The sequence below is a fragment of the Vombatus ursinus genome, unplaced genomic scaffold, assembly GCF_900497805.2.
Source record: "Vombatus ursinus unplaced genomic scaffold, bare-nosed wombat genome assembly UNPS02009824.1, whole genome shotgun sequence".
NCBI classification, from domain to species: domain Eukaryota; kingdom Metazoa; phylum Chordata; class Mammalia; order Diprotodontia; family Vombatidae; genus Vombatus; species Vombatus ursinus.
Genome location: NW_020949602.1, coordinates 8,986,298 through 9,009,599, shown reverse-complemented (window position 1 = coordinate 9,009,599; position 23,302 = coordinate 8,986,298). Strand labels below are relative to the sequence as shown.

At 39.6% G+C, this 23,302-nt stretch overlaps 1 protein-coding gene across 5 annotated transcripts in view; it reads right to left on the bottom strand.

Moving 5' to 3' along the window:
• PATJ (PATJ, crumbs cell polarity complex component) overlaps positions 1-23,302 on the bottom strand; it is a 332,827-nt gene that overhangs the window by 264,217 nt on the left and 45,308 nt on the right. For all 5 annotated transcript variants that reach the window (XM_027852793.1, XM_027852795.1, XM_027852794.1 and 2 more), the window contains exons 11-14: positions 23,145-23,286; positions 19,958-20,098; positions 12,492-12,568; positions 7,357-7,413 (exon numbers count right to left, since the gene is read on the bottom strand). In XM_027852793.1, the coding sequence (XP_027708594.1) occupies positions 7,357-7,413; positions 12,492-12,568; positions 19,958-20,098; positions 23,145-23,286 (417 nt within the window). The remainder of the gene's footprint in view (positions 1-7,356; positions 7,414-12,491; positions 12,569-19,957; positions 20,099-23,144; positions 23,287-23,302) is intronic.

The window sequence follows — 23,302 nt, the reverse complement described above, 5'->3', positions numbered from 1 at the left end:
AGAGATTTGGAGCTGCCAGAGGGTGGAAAGCAATTTGGGCAGATTGTTGGATGGGAGGGAAGGCTGGCGAAGTGTGTGATCGATCTGTCGCTGCAGAATGGAGGTCAGGAGGAGGAATGCTGGCCACTCCCTCTCCTTCAGTCTTCCTTGCTTGCTTCCTTATCTTTGAACCAGGATGTTTCTCTCCCTCACCTTCTCCTGCCCCTGAATGTTTCTCAGTCCCTTAATTGGTCATAATATGAAACTTATACTTTTTAGCATTAATGAATTGTCTGAATGTTTCATGCTCCTTACTTCTAATTTGAAAGGTGGAAGGAAAATTTAATGTACAGAATCTCAATCCTTCCTCTTTCTCCCTAAACAGAAACTGCTATTTTATATGGCCCTCACTGGCCATTATTTTCTCCCATCTTGGTCAGTGATGCTTAATAGGAAAAAATGGTCTTGCCAAATGCTTTAAAATATGCTGTATCCAACTCAGTTTTATGTGTAAGAAATAGCAAGAAAGCCAATGTGGCCGGATCACCGAGAGTGTGGAGAGGGATAAATATAAGGAAATGGGGAAAAAAGGAAGGGGCCAAGACATGATAGGTTTAAAAGCCAAGCAAAATATTCTCCATTTGATTTGGGAGGAGATAGGGAGCCATTAGAGTTTGCTAAGTAGGGGGTGATACAGTCAGACCTGGGCTTGGCAGCAAAGTAGAGGCCAGACTGGACTGGGGGGAGACTTGAGGCACGTAGACTAAACAGAAGGCTATTATAATAGTCCAGGTGTGAGGTGATGAAGGCCTGCACCAGGGCCAGCAGGGAATGCACCTGACAGAGGTCATGAAGGTAGGAGCAAGACATGGTAACAGAACACCACGTGGAAGGGGTGCAAGAGACAAGCCAAGGATGCCTTGGGTTTATGACGTAGAACCCGGGTTCTTTTACAGCTGTGATCAAACACCACACGCTTCTACCTTCACACGCACATTTTACAAAGACCCAAGTAAGTCTGACCCAGGCGTGATTTCACTTAACTAAACCTGAACCATTCAGTCCTGGTGAAATCACCAACTAACCAGTCACTATTAACCTCCAGGGCCTCAAGGGAAAAGGGCTCCACAGGTACCAGATGTACCCTAAGGATCACTGACACCCCAACATAGGGGCTTTTTTCCTTCATCGAATCGAAGACCCGAGTCCCCTAAACTAGGTACTCTACTAGGTTAACCAACAGCTATTCTTACTCTTCATTCACATAAATTTCCTCACGTTCTTCTTTTCCAATTGCCTTTGTCTTCTTTCTTTTCCTACTTCAGAGGCATCCATCCACATAAGCTCCAAGTTCCTCATCCTGCCATTTCTCTATCTCTTGCTAACAAATATCTGAGTCATCACAACAAAATTTTCAAAAGCCACATTTTCATTTCTTGTCTCACATGATATCTATCTAGAGTAAAAAAGGATTGTTGGGAGGAAGGGAGGGAGTTAGTTCAGAACTTAAAATGTAACAAAAAAGTTTTGTAAATTTTTTAAAAAAGATTTAACCACAAGTAACAGAGGAAACCACTATTTCTTGCTGGTGCTACTTGTGTGTGTGTGTGCATATGTGTGTGTGTTTGCATGTATGTACGTCTGTGACATTGATACTCCTAACTCCTTTACTTCATTAAGGGATCAGGTTCTGAAATACCAGAAGCCTAGATAGGTTAATAAAGAAACACTAGTGATACTGACGAATGGGAAACCACTAAGACTTGCTATCCCATAACTTAAAGAAAACTAATCATGTATGTAACTTCTGCTGATTGTAAAGACAGTGACAATGTGACATGGTGTAAACATACCATATTTCATTTTTTCCCCCTATCTTCCACTTCCTTTGAAAAATTCACTACTGAAAACTATATGTAGAGTCATTTCTTGGAGAAATCTTAAGAGAGCAGTTAAAAATCAATCCTGCTACAATAAAAAGAAAACTCTCCAATTCATTCAAATATTTACAGTAGACCAGTATTTTCTGTGGTAGCAAACAACTTTTGCCACACAGCTAGGGAATCACAACCTAAGAAGTTGTTTATCAACGTGATGTAATCTTACTATGTAACCAGAAACAACAAATATGAAGAATACAGAGAAACATGGGAAGATTTATACAAACTGGAGCAAAGTGAAACAATTAGAACCAGGAAAACAGTACACACAAAGACTGAAATAATGTGAATGGAAAGGACAACTGAAAAACAGAAAAAAATGCTGTGAAAATACAATGAACAAGGTTAGCCCCCAAAGAAGGAGCATGAAAGGGGCCTCCCTCCTTTCCTGGTAGAAGCAGAGCACAATGAATGTAGAATAGTATAATGAGATCAGACTTTTTCATTGTGTTTTGCTGAACTATATATTTTTTCTTTTTTTATAGTAAGAGGTGGCTCTCCAGGGAAACAGGGGAAGGGGACACCAGGAAGTATAGGTGAGGTGAAAAACAAAAGACATCAATAAAAATGCATTTTAAAATAATATAATGCACATGTAAAGAAGGATGGTTTTAAAAATAACATGTTGAATATGGTATATACTTTCCCATATTTTCAAGCACAATTCCCTCTCCTCTTTTTTTTTTTGTTTTTTGTATATGGAAATTCTCAAATGTATTGGTATTTGTCAAATTTAGAGTAACAAAAAAAAATTTTAATTTTTTTTAAAGTCAATCCTGCTCATTAGAGCAAAAGCATTTGAAATTCAACTAAAAGGGATTTTGATGCAAAACTGTCATGAAGACCCAAAACCCAAGAGCCAAGTACAAAGTTGCTCCTAAGTCCCAGATAGCTTCTCATTCTAAGAAAAAAAGTTCAGAATAAGTCAGAAATTGTTTTCATCTTTATTTTTGTCATGAAAACCAAGATTAATTTATATAGGGATTAGAACAATTGAAATTATGCAAAGAAAGTGCTAAATGTTATTTATATGTTTGCAAGCTATTTTATTCTAAATGGCTCCCTCCTTTACATATGCATTTAATAACTGGTAGATCAAAGTTAATTGCTATGCTTTTTTATTTTAGTAAAAACTTTCATCCTTGTCAAAAATTAGTAGCTTACTGGATTGTGTGGCATATCCCTTCTTCCCTGTTGGATATCCACCTCTGGAGAAAGCTACCTAAATTGCAAGAATAATGCCTAGGAGGAAAAAAAAAAAGGTGGGGGAAGGGGGGAAACCTCTATAGGATTATCTTCTAAACCACAAATACCTTCCACATACATAACTGGGGAAGATTATCATATCCTGACAGATGCTAAATGGAGGGAAGGGTCAAATATGTCTCTATAAACATCTTATAGATAGAAAACACTTAATTTTTAGTATTAATATCTGTGTTTTACAATTTTCAAAGCTTTTACATATGTGGTATCAAATTCACCCTTTAAAAGAAGCCTCTGAGGTGGTCACAGAGAGGGATAATATTCCTAATTTGCAAATGAGAAAACTGAGAAGAACTTGAAAGACAATTTATACAAAAACAGAAACATTGTAAAAAAAAACAAATTTGGAAAAACTTAGGAATTTTGAATCAACCTAATCATCAGTCATGATTCTAGACGAAGAATGCTACCCACCTCTTGACAGAAAGGTAATAGACATTAGCAGAATGAAACATATGATGATACTGCAATGATCAACATGGGAATTTGGTTTTCTTGATTATGATGATATCACCAGGGTTTTGTTTTTTTTTCTTTCTTTCAAGTGGTGTGGGAAGAGGTAAGAGAGAGGCAAATTAAATGCTTGATAACTGAAAAATATTAATTAGAAAAAAATGACTCTCTGAGGTGGGCACAAATATCCCCATTTTATAGATGAGTAAACTGGGCCTTTAGAGAAGCTCACTAGGTTATGAAAAACCATACACACAGGTCTTCCATGTCTATATCTACTGTTCATTCTACTATCAACATGGAAGCACATGAGATCAAGCCCAGTTCTACCTATTAGTTCCACTGAATTATAACAATATGATTTGTTTCTAAAACATTGGCAGAAAACAAAGTCTCCATTTGCTACTCCCACTGGTGGTAAAATAAAATTTTCCAACCTAGAGGGCTTTTCCATCCCTGTGGCCTCTGATTCTCTGGTTACAGAGAATGACATAGAATTTACAATCTGGTTAATTTGAAATTACCAAGAGGAAAAACTCAGTGCTTAACTCCTGCTTTTGGTTGCTAGTTACAAAAGCAACCAAAATAAGTTTTTGGAAGTATACCCAATTCCATGACTCAGATTGTGGCTGGCTTATAGCATGTCAACATCTGGTCCACAATGGATTTATGTTTAAATATTTGGAACTTGGAATTAGGTTTAAAATTTCTACAAGATGCCAAATAAAATAATTTAAAGAATGAAATCAAAACTCATAATGACACTACCTCTGCAGTGGAGGGCAGGTAATCAAAGTAAAAAATTGAGCTGCTCCCCCTCTACTTCTGGAAGGCTGGGCTCCTACATCATTCACCTGCAATGTTCCTAGTTTTAGAAAGTCTTTTGTTTTGACATTTGTTCTTAACATCTCAACAAACACTTAAGACTCTGAAAGACATACATGCTATATGTAGATAGATAGATAGATAGATATTGATCTGTTACCACAAAAAGTTCTCTTATAACTCTTTTGGTAATATATATATACAAATATTTTGGTAGGTTATAGAGATAAAGTCATCTAAACCTATGTTGTATACTGAAATCATCATACCAGCATTTTTTATAATAAATCAATCAACAAGTATTTATTAAGTGCCTACCATGGGTCAAGCATTGTGCTAGGCACTGGAAATATAAAGAAAAAAGAAAACAGCCCTTGTCCTCAAGGAACTTATAATCTATAAGAAAGAACCACAACCTAAGAATAATGACCTGGAAAGAAAGTAAGTGGTTCATTGATTAGGGAATAGCTGAAAATAAACTGTGGTATATGATTAGAACTGATTTGGGGTGGGGGGAGTGGACATAAGAAATGACAAGCATGAGAAATTCAGAAAAATATGGGAAGATGTGTTTACATGGTTGAATGAAATAAGGAAAATCAGAAAAATAAAATACATAATGATTGTAATAATGTAATTGAAAAGAATATAAAAATGAAGCCAAAGTCTAATTGTAAAAAAATAAGCGTATATGGTTCACAGTTCATCTAGAGGAACAAAATTGGTCTAGAATCCTGCAGAAAATAGTGGAATAAAATAGGAAGAAAGGGGGCCTACAAGTACCAGATTTCAAACTATATTATAAAACAGTAATCAACAAAGCAATTTGGTACTGTGCAAGAATCAGAAAGGGTGATAAAGGGAAGAGATTAGGCATAAAATATATTGAAGCAAATAAGCATAGAAGCCTAATATTTGATAATCACAAAGATCCCAGCTTTTGAGGGTAAGAATTCAATATATTTTTTAAAAAAAGTAAAAACTATTAGGAAAACTGGAACGCAATCTGGCAGAAATTAGATCTATATCAATATGACACAGCATACATCAAGATAGGCTCCAGATAGGTACATGATTTAGAAACAAAAGCTGACATCATAAACCAATTAGATGAGCAATCTCTAGATAAGAGAAATTCATGACCAAACAAGATAAAGATCAAAGGAGTTAATTTTTTTTTATTATATTAAATTAAAATTTTTGCCTAAACAAAATCAATGAAGATAAAATCAGAAGTGAAGCTGGTCAAGAGGGGAAAATCTTTGCAACACATTCCTTTAATAATTTCTTCTTCCTAAGATATATAGGGAACTGATTTGAATCCATAAGAATAAAAGCCATTCCCCAATTGATAAATGATCAAAGAATAGGAACAACCAGTCTTCAAAGGAAGAAATTCATGCAATCAAAAGCCATATGAAAAAGTGCTCTAAATAACTAATAATTAGAAATGCAATTTATGTGGTCCCACTGCACATGCATCAGATTGACAAAGGTGATAAAATCAGAAACTGGGACATGGAGGAAATACAGAAAAAGATACATACATAGATATATTCTTTGTGGATCTGTGAATTAGTATAACCACTTTTTATTAAATAGTGCCTGCTTTCAGACCCAGTGACACCAATATTATTTCAATATCCCCCCCATAAAAGAGAGAAGAAAAATGTACAGAGATATTTAAAGATCTTTTTCCAGTGGCAAAGATTTGGAAACTAAAGAGGTGACCATTATTGTGAAATGATGAAGGAATGAAGAAGAATGTTGCTTCAGAGGAATCTAGGAGGATTTATATAACCTGAAGCAGAGTGAAATGAACAGAACCAAGAGAAGAATATATAGTGGCAACACAGAAAAAAAAAATACTACTTTCAAAGACTTTATCCCTCTGATCAACCACAGTTCCAGAAACAAACATCCTCCCTACTTCCTGACAGAAAGGTGACTCAATCTGATGCATGTGGTGGGGGGGGGGGGGAACATAGAGTTATTTTAAGTTGCATTTCTAATTATTAGTAACTTAGAGCATTTTTTTTCATATAGCTTTTCTTGCCTAAATTTCTTCCTCTGAAAACTGATTTTTCATATTCTTTGACTGGGGAATGGCTCTGATTCTTATAAATTTCAATCAGTTCCCTCTATATCTTATCTGTTTTGCTTGACTATATGTATTTATAATAGGGGTTTTGGTTTTGTTCTCATGGAGGGAATTAGGAGAAGGGAAATAGATAAAAAGGATAGAAGATAGATTTTCAATGACTGAAAAAAATAAAATTTAATTTTTAAAAATTTAATTACATTTTTAAAAGAAAAAATATGATTTCAAGAGAATCAATCATGAAATATTCCTCCTTTATTTAGGAAGATAAACAGGGCACTATTTCAGAGAATTGTTGCCTATTCTATCAGATAAAGTCACTCTATTAATTGTTTATGCTGACAAGTTTTGTTTTGTTTCAAGCCAGGTTTCAGTTCTAGAGGAGAAAAGGGGGAGAACACCTATATTCAGAAATAACTAACTTAAAAACAATTGGGAGTCATAGGACTTGCTAAAAAAAAAAAAAGTCAACAAGAACTTATTAAACACCAACAGCTCGTGCAAGGCCCTATACTAAGCACTTGGAACAGAAAGAAATGCAACAACAGTCCTGCCCTCAAGGAGCTGACATTCTAAGGAGGGCAACATCATATAAATAGGTAGATAAAAGACATATGATGCATACGGGTGAAATTGAAGGTAATCCAGGCAGAAGAGGACTGGAAAAAATTAGAATACGGAAATACATCACAACAAGGAGTCTCATCAGCAGGGATTCTTCCAATATTTTAGGAAAAGCTTTAAAGATTTAAAACAATTTTTTTTAAGGTTTATATTACAAATAATGCTTACCTTTGAAAATTTCTGTAACTCAGCATCATCAACAATCTGTGTATCCAAAGTGACAACCTGGAGAGTTTAGGAATTTAAAAATGTTAAATACTTTTAAGAACAAAACCAAACAAAACACAACTATCTCTTATCCCAAGCTATCTGATCAAATACCCTGGGAAGCCTCCATGTGCTAGGGACACCATCTGACCTGGTTAATTACCCTGCACCTAGTCTAATCTCTCTGAAAGGGCTCAATATATCCCAAATGCCAGACATGACAGCAAAGAGAAATTGATGGCAAAAAGCAAATGTATCCCAAAAGGGTGATTTCCATTTACCTTTTTTTTTTTTTAATGCCCACAGAATCTTGGAGCTAGGAGATACCTTAGAGATCCTTTAGTCCAGAGATTCTTACCTGGGGCCCCAAAACTTTTTAAAATAATGGCATTTCAGGGCAGCTAGGTGGTGCAGTAGATAGAGCTCTGGTTCTGAAGTCAGGAGGACCTGAGTTCAAATCCGGCCTCAGACACTTGACACTTATTAGCTGTGTGACCCTGGGCAAGTCACTTAACCCCACTGCCTAACCAAAAAAAAAAAATGAAAAAGATTTCAAAAGAAATAAAATATTGGTATTTCAATATGATGTTTCCTTCATAAGACTATGTTATTTTATTTTATGCATTCAAAAACATGAAAGAGTCCATGGGAATTACCAAATCAACAAAGAGGCCCAGGGGTCTAGGATACAAAGAAAGTTTAGGACACCAGTCTAATACAACTCTCTCATTTTACAAATGAGACAAAACAAGCCTAGAGAAGGAAGATGATTTCCCTCAAGATCAAACAGCAAATTAGTAGCGCAGCCAAGACACAGATGCCCAATGCCCCTGCCTCCTGAACTGTATTCCCAGGCTTCTTCTATCTCACAGTGTATAACTTATTACAGATTTCCAATCTGCTCAAAAGTTGAACAGAAGAAGGTAAATGTGTATGTGTGTGTGTGTGTGTGTGTGTGTGTGTGTTTTAAGAATTATAAAATCTTTGGAATTACCCCCAAAGTCACTAAACTGTGCATTCCACTTGACCCAGAGATACAACTGATCTCTGTACAGAGATCAAAGAGGAAAAGGACTTCTATACACAAAAGTATTTATAGCCACTTGTATTATAGATAATAAAAAACTTGGAAAAATTAAGATTATGCCTATTGATTGGGAAAGTGGCTGAACAACTTAGAGTATATGAATGTAAGGAAATATCTTTGCACAATAAGAAAAATACTAATAGCTAGCATGCATATAGAGCTTGAAGGTTTACAAATATAAATTATCTCATTTGATCCTCACAGCAACCCTGGGACATAAGTGTTATTTTTAATCCCCATTTTGAAGAAGAGGAAACTGAGGCTCAGACAGTCTGGGAAGGCAGCAGTAAGAGAATGGCCAACCAGGAGAAAAAAATCAGATAATTTAAAAAGGAGTACTAATATATCATGCTTTAAGGTTTAAAAAGTGATTGACAAATATCCATTTAATCCTCACAATTCTGGAAGGTGGGTGCTATGAGGAAACTGAGGCAGGCAGAAAGAAGTCAAGTGACTTGTGCAGGATAATACTGTTAGTAAATGTCTGAGGTCACATTTGAACTCAGGTCTTCCTGATTCCAGGGTCAGTGATTTCTCCACTGCTCCACCTAGCTGGGGGTTTTAGGGAAGACTCATATGAACAGATTCACAGTGAAGTGAGCAGAACTGCGAAGATAATGTGTATAGTAACAAAACCTTGTAAAGAAAAAACTCTGGGGGCAGCTAGGTGGTGCAGTGGATAGAGCACCGGCACTGGATTCAGGAAGACCTGAGTTCAGATCTGGCCTCAGACACATAACACTTACTAGCTGTGTGACCCTGGGTGAGTCACCTAACCCCACTGCCTAGCCACAAAAAAAAACCAAACAAACTGAAAGACAATGTAACTCTTCTTGATACAATAACCAGCCATAATTCCAAAGGCTAGATGATGAAACCCACTAGCCACATCTTCTGATCAGAGAGGGGATGACCTCCACGGCAGAAGGAGATACACATTTTCAGACGCAGCCAATGGATGGCTTCTTTATTCTGCTTGACCGGACATAGTTGACACAAGGATTTATTTTTACTTTTCTCCACTTGAGGGTGAGGAAGGAGAAGGGGCCAGGGAGAGGGTTGCCGAAATTGAAAAACAAAAATAAGAAAAGAGGGTCACTGAAGCACTTTTTTTAAAATGCAAAGAAATTAGGATGAAGGTCAATAGGAAACCCAGAAAAGCAGGAAAGTTTTGTAAAATAACAAGTAGATTTATTATATATTTAAAAAGGAAAAGAAATTCCTAATACAAATTTGTAGTTTCAAGTGCAATCCTTCATTTGGTCCCACTATATACACAGAAATGTTTATCTTATTGGGTGTTGGTTAAATTGGGTGGGGGGAGCAGTAAATGAGAAAACAAGCCTGCAGGTCCTGAGAGACTCCTAAAAAAGAGTCCCCAAAATCTGAGAGGCTAAAGAAACCTCGAAGTCTTAGGCTCTGAGCCAGAAGAGACCTCAGAGGCCAGACCGTCCAACTCCCTCATTTTACAGACGAGGAAACCGAGGCCCAGGTTGGTGAAATGATAGTAACATCCCTGGCAAGTGACCATCCAGCCTTGGCCCAGAAGACCTCTTGGAAAGGAGAACACACTTCTCCCCGAAGCAGCCCATTCATTCATGTGCGTGTTGTCTTCCTGTTAGACAGTAAGTTCCAGAACTATCCTTTGCCTCTTTCTGGATCCCCAGCGCTTAGCACAGTGCCTGGCACATAGAAGGGGCTTAATGTTTACTGACTGATTGATGGAGTGCCTTCTGGCCAGTTCTCTTTGCTAAGAAGTTTTTCTTGACGTCAGGCCTAACTAAGGCCTAGAGAAAAGAATTGAAGTATTTGGGGTCACAGGCATTAAAGGCATTGGTTTGGAGACTTGGAATAAGAAGGGGCCTTTGAGGTCAGCTAGTAGCAGACCCAAGACTCAAACCCGAACTTCATAAACATTTTACATAAATTCCACCCTTTTCTCTATGAGTTAGGATAAATAAGGAAAACACCTGGACTCAAAAGCCTGTTTAGTCCATATCTGTTCCTTCCTAGCTCTGTGACCAAAAGCAATTAACTTAATCTCTCTTGCCTCCTTGCTATTAAAAATACAAATGCAATTGTTTTTATCTGAGTCAAACAGCATCAGACGTACCCTTGGTTGAGCAAAGCTAAGACAGGGACTCAGAAGGTGGAGACAGAAACTCCACGACCTTTGGCTCAAGGACGCTACAGCAGGGAACCCCTGGCAGGTGGAGAACCACATCTGGTGGCCTCACCTCAGCCCAACAGATGGAGCTTCCTATTTTAACTAATTGTTTTTGTAACCTAGTCTCTAAACCAGGAGTGGGGAACCTGCAGCCTTAAGACGACATGTGGCCCTCTAGGTCCTCAAGTGCGGCCCTTTGACGGAATCCAAACAATTCAGGGGCCACGCTTGAGGATCTAGAAGGTCACATGTGGCCTCAAGGCCCCACCCCTGGTCTAAACTCTGTCGTTTATACCCACTGAGGAGGCTGCAACTATTGTCAGAACCCTCCAAAACTGACACCCTGGGATAAATCACTAGTCACTCACCCTAGTTACAACTCTGTTTAAATAATGGATTGAACTAGACTTCTAGTTCTGACATCCTCTGACACTGACACCAGTGGTCCATGGGTAAGAACATTAGACCTGGAATCAGGAAGACCTGAGTTCAAATCCAGCCTCAGACACTTAAAAGCTGTATGTTGCTGAGCAAGTCACTTAATCACTGTCTGCCTCAGTTTCCTAAACTATAAAATGAGGATAATAATAGCACCTACCTCCCAGGATTGTTGTGAGGATCCAATGAGATAATGCATGTAAAATACTTTATATACCTTATAGCATCATGTAAAAGTTAGCTTTTAAAAATAATATAACAACAAAAACAATGTGCCTAGATGGTGCCACAGGGCAAAGAGTGCTGAGCCTGGAGTCAGGAGAACCTGAGTTCAAATCCAGCCCCAGATACTTAATAGCTGTGTGACCCTGGGCAAGTCCCTCAACCTCTGCCTGCCTCAGTTTGTTCAACGGTAAAATGAGGATAATAGCACCTACCACCCAGGGTTGTTGTGAAGATCAAATCAGACAGTAACTGTAAAGCACTCAGCACAGTATGTGGCACATAGTAGGTACTATACAAACGGCACTTATCATCTTCATCATCATTATATAGTCTAACAAAAGTCTATTAGCACAAGTGATCATGATTATTCTATATTCTAAGAAAATATCATTATTATGCTAATGCCATAATATAATATTAATGTTACAATAGTATAACATTATTATATACGCTAACGTTCTACCACTGTTAGCTTAAGTGTAAACATATGAAAGGAAAAATCAGTAAAGGTTTAAGGGGAATTTTTTTTCATCACAAAAAGCTATTGTAAGCCAAGCTTAAGTCTTTTCTAAATGTCAAACTTTTTTCCATCAGGAAGATTCTCCCAGAAATCCTTTCCTTGATTGTAATAACAGATAAAAGGAAATCCAAGGGGCCCGGAATCGCATACAATTCCAACCTAACTTAAACGACTCCCCTCCCCACCAACCTCCAACCTGTTCCATCATCATTCCTTCACTCTTCTCATAAAAGTCTAAGATTCTGGGTGAAACACAGGCCTAATACCCCAAGCTACACTGGCGGCCAATAAAACAGATAGATCGCAAAGACAATCATCAAAATGCCAGCCGCTCTAAGTAGCGGATGAATGTGATAACTTTAAAGGCAAGCACTCCCCCGCACCCGCCACCCCCTCGCTGTTCTGCCGACTGTGCCTTAAATTGTTCCAACATGAAGTAAACCACTGGGACTTGCAGTTGGACTTCTTTTTTTATTCCTAACGGTTCTCACATCTCAAACCACTGTGATTTTCCCAATCAGTTATTTCCAATACAAGGAAAGGGGTTGGAGGGGGGAGGGAAGCCATTCCCAGAAGTGCTTGTTTCTCCTAATTACTACGTTACAAGCCTCACATTAAGCCAGACGTTGAGTACATTTTATCGAAGGATAATAACATACCATTACTTCATAATCGGGGCCCAACAGGTTTTCCCACTTGGATTTCAGCTCATTTTCCAGGGAGCCAGGAACTATATCTAGATGTAAAAAATAAGGAGCTGAGAACAGAGAACATCAGCATTTTTCAGTAAAAACAGAGACTAAAGAGAGAAACAGAAATAGAAAAATGGAGGATAAACTGAGTGGGCAGCTTAAGTCAGAGGTGAATTTGAGGAATGACGTCAAAGAGAGCTCTGACAAAAGGAGGATTCTCTTCCCATTCCACCTGGCACTCCCATTTCTAGTTGAGTGAGAGCGAGTGAAGGAATCTGGAGGGATAGCTTGGCTGTGTGACCCTGGGCAAGTCTCTAACCCTTTCAGTACTCTAGCAAGGCATCACTAAAAAGGGCTAAAATTTACAGAAGTCTTGTTGATTTGCATCAGTGGAGGAACATTTCTACACCAGGAGGTCCTCAGAGGGGTGAAATCAATCCTTTCCCCCTCGAGCCCCTAAAACATAATCGTCCCTTGGAATAGGAGCTCTTTGAGGACAGAGACAACCCCATTCTTTTCTTTGGCACCACAATGGTTGCTTAATGAAAGATTGTTAGATTGTGTTGCCTTAAATATTAATCACTTCACAATAATGGGATCACTGACTTAGAGATGCAAGCGACCTTGGAAATAACCTAGGCCCAACTCCCTCATAGAACACAGAATGAAGCTGAGAACCAGAGGGATTAAAAGCTAGCTATGAAGATCACTGATTGGAATCCCATGTCTACCTGCTCCCTCCCTATCTGTAAGCCCCCTCCCATTAGAATGTAAACCATCTGAGAGTGGGAACCTTTGCTTTCTTATCCTCTGTATCCCCAGGGCTTAGCACCAGAGAAAACAGTTAGCCAATGATTATTGGATTGGATTACTCTAAATGTTAACCACTTTAAGTCATATAATCAGATTCAGAGCTGGAAGGGAATTTAGAGACATCCAACTCCCTCATTTTACAGATGAGGAAACTGAGGCTGGAAATGTTGAAGTGACTTGCCCAGGGTCACAAAGCTCATAAGGATCTGAAGTGGGATTTGAACCCTGGACTTCCTGACTCCAAGTTGCACACTCTAACCAATGCCAAACCTAGCCACCTCAGGCAATTTCTTCCACTAGGCTGGAGAACCCTGCCCTTACTGGGAAATCTCTGTTCTCATGAGCATGGAGCCATAGGAGCTAGGACTCAGTCTTCTTTCCACACTTGGCAAGGACTGAGGCTTGTCTGGTTTAATGAGGGTGTCAGTAACATGAGCTCCTGGGGGCCTGGTTCTGGGTCAGTCTTTGTAGGGAGTACAGCTACCCTGACCTGTCTGTCTTTTCAACTGTCACCCTGCAAAGTGAGGTGATCACATGATGTCATCCAGCCTACCCTCTGAGTGACCTGGCGCCCAGCACAGCCCAAGTATCAAAGTCTCCAGCCTGAGCAACACTAAACAGGTAAGAGCCTAATGCTCCCAGCTCCCTGGACAGAGCTCTGGAAAACAAACTCTCTGCTCCCTTTTAAAAAAAAACAAGAAACACCAAAGCCTCAACATCTTGTCACAAGATTGGAAAAGTCAGAGAAAGATTATCAGAGCCGACAGGAGCCAGCTGGCTCCAAATCTGAGTGAGGCCTTCCACCCTCCCAGGGCCTTTGGTCCTCAAGCAGAGACGGCTTCTTTCAGATGCCTGCAATACTCCACTGGGGCTGCACCTTCATCATCAGAGAAGGAAGCTTAGGCATCCTGAAAAGACGCTGCATTGTAAATCTGACAACAAGAGTCACGTCTCTCAGCGTGAGTTAAATGGAGGCGTTCCAATAACCCGAGTTCTTTCAGGAGTACCATTCCACAAAGCGACCACTCCAAGGGGAAGCGACATCACAGGGTCATAGATTTAGAGATGGAATGGCTAGTGGAGGCCCGTGAATTGAAGCTCTTCATCTCGCAGATGACACAAGAGGTAAGCGATTAGTTAGTCATTATCTAGGGCAGTTCTTCTTAGCGCCATGTCCAGCATGCTATCCATTACACCATCTACCTTTGATGTCTCATGGAGTCAGGGAGGGGACAGACCCTTGGTTCTCAAGGGCTATGCAGAATATGTTCATATAAGGCCTACTAAGCTGAAAAGGTTGTGAACAGAATGTAAGCTCCTTGAGGGTAAGAACTATTATATTTGTATGTCAAGGGCCCAGGACAATGGCTGACCCCTGATGGCCACATAATTAATGCTTGTAGATGGACTGAGTACAGACCCAGCAATGGAAGACATGTCCTTCACTCAAGCATCAACCTAAGAGGGTTCAGACAGACTCCCTGCCAGAAGAATGATTGTATTTTTTTTATCCGCAGCAACTCAGAGAGTACCTACAATAGAAAGTCCAACTGCATTGGTACAGAGAGTAGCCACACCCAACAAAATCATGGAGCCTTGAAATGTTAAAGAACTTTTAAGACCCTTTAACAACAATTTTCAAATTCAGTGGTGTTATGGTAATTTGGTAATATGGTAATATTCTTTTGCCAGTCTACATTTTTAAGATAGGGTTAAATTTCTATTTGTTTTATTCAAGGTTATATACTATTTTATCTGGTGTCAGGAGAAAGGGAAATACTTCTGACCTCTGAATGTTCTGGGGTCCAGTCTCAGGCCTACCACTCATACTGACCATATGTCATTGAGTAAATCACTTTCATTCTATCTCATAATTTATAAAACAGGGATGACAATAACTTCCTTGCCTGCGTCACAGGGTTCTTGTGAGGACCAGACCAGATAACAAGGTACTGCAACGTAAGCATGGCAGGACATCACACATCACTATCCTCCACTGGGCAATGTGTCTGCTCCTTGAAGCAGATATCCTTCCAACAATGGAGATGGAAACTTCCCACACTGTTTTTTGTCCACTGTCTACTCCATAAATGACAGACTCAACAGATGAGAGGCCTTCCTTTGGTTCTTTGAATAATTTATCCCTCCCTGTGGCAGAGGTAGAGGACAACAGAGGTAAAATGCAGCATATGTCATCAGAAGTAGTGGCTACGTTAGTAGATTTTGTTGAACTTAATCTTTGTTGGGCAGCTAGCTGGTGCCATAGCGGGTACAGTGCCCAGCCTGGAGTTAGGAAGACTTATCTTCCTGACTTCAAATACAGCCTCAGACACTTAAAAGCTGTGTGACCCTGGGCAAGTCACCTAACCCTGTTTACTTGAGTTTCCTCATTTGAAAAATAAGCTAGAGAAGAAAATGACCAACCACTCCAGTGTCTTTGCCAAGAAAACACCAAATGAGATCACAAAGAGTAGGACGCAACTAAACAACGTTTCATTGAATTTCAATTGATTTGGTTAAACATTTCCCAATCACATTTTAAGGAAGTGTTGTACCTGCTCTAAGGGACTGTAAAAAGTAGTAACAATATACCAAAGATGAGCTGAATAATAACAGCTAGCATTTATAGTCTTTAAATATTTACAAAGAGCTCTACAAATATGATCTCATTTGGTCTTCATAATAACCCTGGGAGGTAGGTGCTATTATTACCTGCCATTTTACAGCTAGGAAAACTGAGATAGGCAGAAGTTAAAACGCTATCCAGGGTCACACAGCTAGGAAGTACCTGAAGCCATTCCTACCAGAATTACCTCTCTACCTGAATTTGCAATAGACAGTTTTCTTAAAAATTGCAAATTGCACTCAATCCTCCCTTCTCCTGCCCGCAAGCTTCTGCCCCATTGGCGTATTTCAATGTTCAGCTATTACACAGGGTATCCCAAAAGTCTTAATGCTATTTGTAACTTAAAACTACACTAAGACTTTTGGGACAGCTTATCTAACAGAGGTTACAATAACCATACCAAGAATTGCCCCAAAAGAAATAAAATATACAGGTAATGGGGTATAGAAATCTATCCTGCCCTACAGGAAAATTGAAGGGGAAAGGGATAAGAGAAAGGGGTGGGGAGAGACAGAAGGGAAGGCAGATTAGGGGAAGGAGTATTCAGAATGCATGCCACCTTGGGGTGGGGGGAGGGAAGAGATGGGGAGAAAATCTGGAACTCAAAATCTTGAGGAAGTGAATGTTGAAAACTAAAAATAAGTAAATTAATCAAATTAAAAAAAAAAGTATTGCCCCCAAAGTGACATGATCTAACCAGGGACCCTGGGCACAGAAGGAAGAGGGAAGAGATTGTTTCAAATCTCTTACCAAGTTATTGATATTGACTCATTGGGGATTTGAAGAGGCAGAGGGAAGGAGAGAGGGCATTCCAGGCAAGGAGGGTCAAGGAAGAGGCAAAGCTAGGAGTCAAGCTTACGTCTGTCTCCTAACTTCCAGCCTAGGGGCCTTTTTTACTATACACTCAATCCTCCTCACTTGATGATCAGAATTTACAAGCAACAAGATCCTGGAAGCAGATGATGAAGACGGACTCAACAGACACTACAAGACGGAGCTGTCCTTTCTCATCCTCGGTTTGACTCCCTTGCTTCCTCTGATCTCTTCCCTACTGGGAATGGAAAGCTTAACTCTCAGACTACCGCAAAGCACCATCTTTAGTGAAGCTCCTCTCCGAGAAATCTCTGCTAACGCTCGGACAGGGGCTATGCATCTGTGATCCAGAGTCGCCCCATTCTTTGGTCCAGAACCAATGTTCATAAAGGAAGATCGTTGGGATGCCAAAAACCAGCGTAATGAAGCTGAGCAGACGAGTCTTACGCAGACATGGGGGGCAAGGTGAACAAAGCAAGTAATTCAACAGACTAGAACTGAGGTCCTGGAGTTCAAAACTCCTTTCATTCTTCTCTGTGTATTACCAGTCCAGGTGTTCAGTGCCTTACAATAAACACATGTTGAATCTCACTGATTCGAAGGCAGTTAGGAAATGCAATGGAGGGAGTCAGGAAGACGTGAGTTCATCCAGTCTCAAACCTGTACTATCTAGACCACCCTGGGCAAGTCACTTAACCTCTGTCTGCCTCAGTCTCCTCCACTGTAAAATGGGGATAATAATAGCACCTACCTCATGGAGTTGTAGTGAGGACCCAATTAGGCAATATTTTTGAAAGCACTTGGCACATTGCCTGGCACATAGTAGGCACTCAATAAATGTGGATTCCCTTATCTTCCTATCTCACAGAAGTTTCCAAGCTCCAAGGACAGATTTAATATGGTGCCATTGACAGAGTGCTATCCTCGGAGTCAAGGGACCTTGGCTTGAATTGTAGATGTTCCATTTGCTACTTGTGTCAATAAGTCAGTCAATGAACATTTATTAAACACCTGCTATGTTCTAGAGACTGTGCTAAACACTAGCAACACAAGTTTTTTAAAAGACTCATCTCTACCTTCAAGGAACTTACAGTCTAATGGGAGAAAATAAAATAAAAATTATAATTTGCAGGAAAAAAATCAGCAAACTACCAAAAAAAAAAAAACCCCCAATCTAATGGGAGATCACCCAAAAGGAAGTAAAAGGTGGGGGAGGGTGAGTTACCCAACATGGGGGCATGGTGGAGAAGGTGGTCAGAGAAGTCCCAGAGAATTGCAGTCAGGTGAGAAATGAGACATACAGAGCTTTTGGAGTCCCTGGCTCCACCCTCCAATCACAAGGGAGAGGTGAGGTAGAGACAAACTGCTCTATAAAATCCTCTCCAACTCTAAATCCAGGATGCTAACATGCTTGGGCACCAACAATATTCACCAACAGATGAACAAAAGCTGACTGCATAGACATGACCCAAATGCTTAAGCATCAAACATCATTTGCTCTCTAAAGGGGAGATCCAGATTCCTGCCATCTTTCAGGGCCCCTTCCAGCCGCCAATCTGTGACTCTCTGATGTTAAGAGGGTAAAAACAAAACCATGGTTAAGTGCTCACAGCGGGGGGGGGGGGGGGGTAACATTTTGTTAGACTAGGAGATTCAAGATTCTCATATCACTCCCCTGACATTTCAGTTCAATTCAACATTATATGCCTACTATGTGCCAGGCACAAGATTTAAAATCCATGGCAAACCTTCAAAATGGGGCAAAATAAAAAAAAAAAGAAAGAAAGAAAAGACCACAAACCCCTGAATTCTAAAAGAGAGCAGTGAGCTGGATTCTCCACGAAATGTGAGAAGTTTAACTATTCTGACCTATTCCATTACAATGTGTGAACACAGATCTGCCTGGGAAAACAAAACCCATGCCTTTGTAAATAGACCGTGGGAAACCCACAAAGCCAATAGAATTAGACATTCGCGTCTCAAAAAGCATTAAGTTTGGTATTTCTGAGAAACACAAATCAAAGCCCATTATACTTTTACAGTAAATGCAAAAGGTAGAAACCTCCTTAAAGACCAGCATTTCCCAAACTAATTAAGACAAAGAGTACTTATAGAATTGGACTATATTGATAGAAAGCAGATAGGTTGGTTGGGAATCTCAGGATCAAAAGGGACTGGGCAATTTTAGAGGGAAAAAAAAAGAATATTAACCAAAATTCATCCTGTCAAATCTCCCCTGTATAATCACTTGGTAAATCCCTGGTTTCATATTTAATATTTTTATCCCAGACCTGTGATTTCTTCCATGTTGGGAATGCCTGGTGTAAAAACTCCCTCAATTGCTACAGATTGTAAATTCATTTATAACTTAATCTTAGGAGAGTTGCTAGAGGCAATCAGAGGGGAAGTGACTTGCCCAGGGTCATTTAAAGAGCCAACAGGTATCTAAAACTGGGCTTGAACTCAAATCTTCGGGATCTAAGGCCAGTCCTCTAGTCACTACAACAAGCTGCTTCTCAATGTGTATTTCCAAGGTGGGGGAAATAGCAGCAAAATACCAAAAATCTCAATTTCCCTCATGGAATCCCTATTTGCTTCATGTGGAACAGAGTACTCCAAATCAGTTTTAGAAAGACTGTCAAGGGCCTAAAGAGGCATTGGTGGAAAGGTGTGCAAGGACTCACATGTCATCAGCAGGAATCAAATGGCAACTTCTTCTGCTCTTTAGGAACTCCTGCCACTGGTCACCAAATGAGGGCAGTAACTGACCAACACATAGAACATAGAGAACATATCTCTCTCTTCCTGATGGGCTCCAGGGACAACGTATGGGCTGGTAAAATGTCCAGCCTTTCACGCATCTGTCTTGAAAACTCTATCCTTCATTTACACTCCCCACTAATCGAAAAATAAAGGGAAATTATAATGTGTGGAAAACATACAGATCAACATAGAGAATTGGAAGGGATCTCGGAGGTCATGGTACATACAGGAAAGGTTAAGAACCCCATCATCTAGTAAGTTTTCAGATTTTACAGAAAAGAAAACAGGCACAGAGGGGTTAAGGAATTGGGAAGAGATCACACAGTGAATTAATGGCAGAATCAGGACTTGATTCCAAGCTATTGAAAACAGAAGGTATAAGACATCCAAGCCCCTGAAACAAGCAGCATGGACCTACCGAAAGTCTGTGGCATCGGCTTTGGCTTATCTTCATCCTTCAAATGATCCACTTTCTCTTGCGTCATTTCATCTTCATCATCTAAATTCGTTTCGGTCTCCACAGCTCCAGTTAAAAATAAAGTTGGCGTTTTGGGTGGTGCTACAAAAGTCCCCAAAACATCAAATTATCTGCATGAAATCACCAATAGTAGTTTATATGTCATAGGACTTCAAGCTAGAAGGATCTCATGAATTAACTAGTCAAATACTCATTTTATAAAGGGGGAAACTAAAGACCAATAGTGCAGTGACTTATTCAAGGTCACATAGGCAGAGTCAGGATTCATCTCAAGAATTGGTTGATTCTGAGCGGCGGCTAGGTGGTACATTCAAGTCAGGAAGACCTGAATTCAAATCTGGCCTGAGACACTTACTAGCCGTGGGACCCTGGGCAAGTCACATAATTCTGAATGCCCCCCCCCAAAAAAGTTTATTGATTCTGAATGCAGTATCTTTTTTTTTTTTTTACCAGACCAATCTAGTCCTTTTCTCCAGTTTCTTGGCCTTCTCTCCAGCCCGTCAGAAAGGGTATTATGGAATGAGATAAAGTAGATGGAAGCAGTTTGTAAAATATTGAGTGTTACACAAAGAAAAGTAATTATTCACTTCATCTAAAATATCCATTTAGGATTTTCAACCCTGTCTTAAGATGTTTTCTTACACTTAGTCTTAAAACTGCTAATTCAAAGGTTCTTCAACATTATTTTAAAAATTTAAATATATTTTCATTCATTCAATAGGTATTCATAATAATATTAGCTAGTTTTATATAGTGCTTTAAAATTTATAAAACACTTCACAGAGGCTAATTCATTTAACACAACAACTACGGGAGGCGGGTGCTATTATTATCACCATTTTTACAGATGAGGAAACTGAGGCACAGAACTTTTTTTTTTTTTTTTTTAAGTGACTTGTCCTGGGTCACACAGTCAGTGAATATTTGAGACAGGATAGCCTATAAGCTCCTTCAGAGCCTGGACTGACTTTTGCCTTTCTTTGTATCCCCAGCACTTGCAGTACTTAATAGGCATTTCATTTTTCCTGACTGACTGAACTCAGGTTTTCAAGACTCCTTCTATGGATCCCTCTTCTTCAGTATGGCTTCTGAGGTCCAGCACTGTCTAAGCTCTAGATGCAGCCTTGTGCCCTTGGATGGAAGGAGCTGAGACAAACGTTAAAGAAACCAAAGCCATGGTCCTTCGCCTCTAGGAATTCTCCATGTAGAAATACTTGTAAGTTTCAAAACAAAGCATAGAATATGACCTTCGTAACTCAGGATCATCCACAATTCTACCAAAAAGAGTTTAAAGTTTGAGAAAGGGGAAACTGTGTGGACCTAAGAACATAAGCTCATGGGATCCTATGATCAGAATTGGAAAGGACCTTAGAAGTCCCATGGTCCAACACCTTCAGTTTAAAGATGAGGAAACAGAGGGAAATGCCAAGTAGTTTTGAACTAGATCTTGAGCAGATAAGATACTTCATGGAGGAAGAAAGAAGTGGGCAGAGTATTTTGGGTAAATCCTCAAATTTCTAAAATGACAACCTGCCTGATTTAAAAGGGGTTCAGTTTCAACTTTAAAGACAGACTGTGGGATCATGATAATAAGGACAGTGATGTAGCCCTTTAGATTACTTTGTGAAATGCTCTCTATCCACTGCCTGAGAAGGAACCACCCTTGTTTATGTCTTTGTATCTCCAGCACCTAGCACAGAGCAGATGATTAATAAATACTTGTCGAATGAATGACTCTCACAACCATATGAGGCACAGAATGAAATATTATTGGTCCCATTTTACATGAGGAAGCTGAGGACCAGAGAGGTCTAGTGATGTGCCCAGGATCACACAGCTATTAAGAGGTGGAGCTGTTATTCAAAGCCAGGGCTTTCTGATTCCAAGTCCAAACCGTTGATCCACAATCCATCTTTCCCCTCCCCATACAACCTTAAATCTGCCCAATAAAAGATTCCTCCTGCTCACCAAGCTGACATACTCCACCATGGACAGCAAATTAGAGTCAAGTGCCCCATATCAGCTGTTATAACCATTAGATTTAACATAAATATTGACTTAAACTTCTCTAAACTCAATATTGCATTTTTATAACTATTCCTCTTGAAGAATCTTGGCGGTTTTAAATGTGGAGCATAAAATGAAGTTGACGGGTCATCTATTTTTAACAGCAAAATTACTTTCATGGTAAATTGCAGGCTTCAATTTAAATAAAGATCACTATCAGTTGACGGAAAAGGTTTCCAGGTCTAAGTTTTCCCTGTAGCTGCCTCACTGAGAAAATCAACTTTCTTCCCCCCAGATAAATTCTGCGGCAACATTACTAGACTCTGAACAGCCAGCCCAAGTCATCAGTGCTGCACTGAAAGATAATTCCTTAGGTTTTCAACCTCTGTTCATATACACATTTTGAGGTCAATACATTAAGAAATGAAAGAGGTATAAATTTATAGCCAACATTTCGGATCATGAAAGTTCTCCAGGGGAAAGCAGCAATGAAGACACTGGGCTCTTTCTTTCCAGAAATATTCTTTCTCACGACAGCATAAAGTCAATCAGAAGATTAAATCCATAGGGGTTTTAGAATAAAATGTAGCTTTCAAAGTAATATGAGACTTAAGGTTCATCAAGTGCCAAGACCCAAAGATGAAAGGTGCTACCACTTTATTATTCAAATGTGAATAACAGACATATTTTGGAGAGGACGAGCTTCTTAGAGAACTGATTCTCATTTCCATCTGGAGGAGTAAGAAATTGGTATTGCCACACGTGTCAGAGATCTAACGTCTTCCCACTCGGGGATGGCGCATCCTCATATCAGGCAGATCAAGGTGAACAAATTGCTACCATTCTACTTTTGCTCATTGCCCCAAGGTATCTAGGGCCGTAGACTCTCAGCGTTCCCCTCATCCAACCCTCTTATTTTACAATGAGTAAACTGAGGCCCAGGGAGAGAAAAGATTTGTTACACACTCATAAAGCTTAAATTCAGGTGGATTTGCTTATCACCAAATTTCATAAAAGAGGACTATTTGGAGGGAGGTTCAAATGCCGGGCAAAGTCCAGCAACCGTGACCCCACTTGAACTACAAGTTTCATGGAAAGTAGAGGCATGAAAATGATTTACCTTCATCTAAAGATCTGTCCAGAGGGAGAGGTGAGGAAGACGCCTTGGTTCGTACTAGAGTCAGGTGCACTGTATCTCCTGCCTTGCGCAACGCCTGAATAACATCCTGATTGGCAAAACCCTGGATATCTACTCCATCCACCTATGGAAGGAAGGAA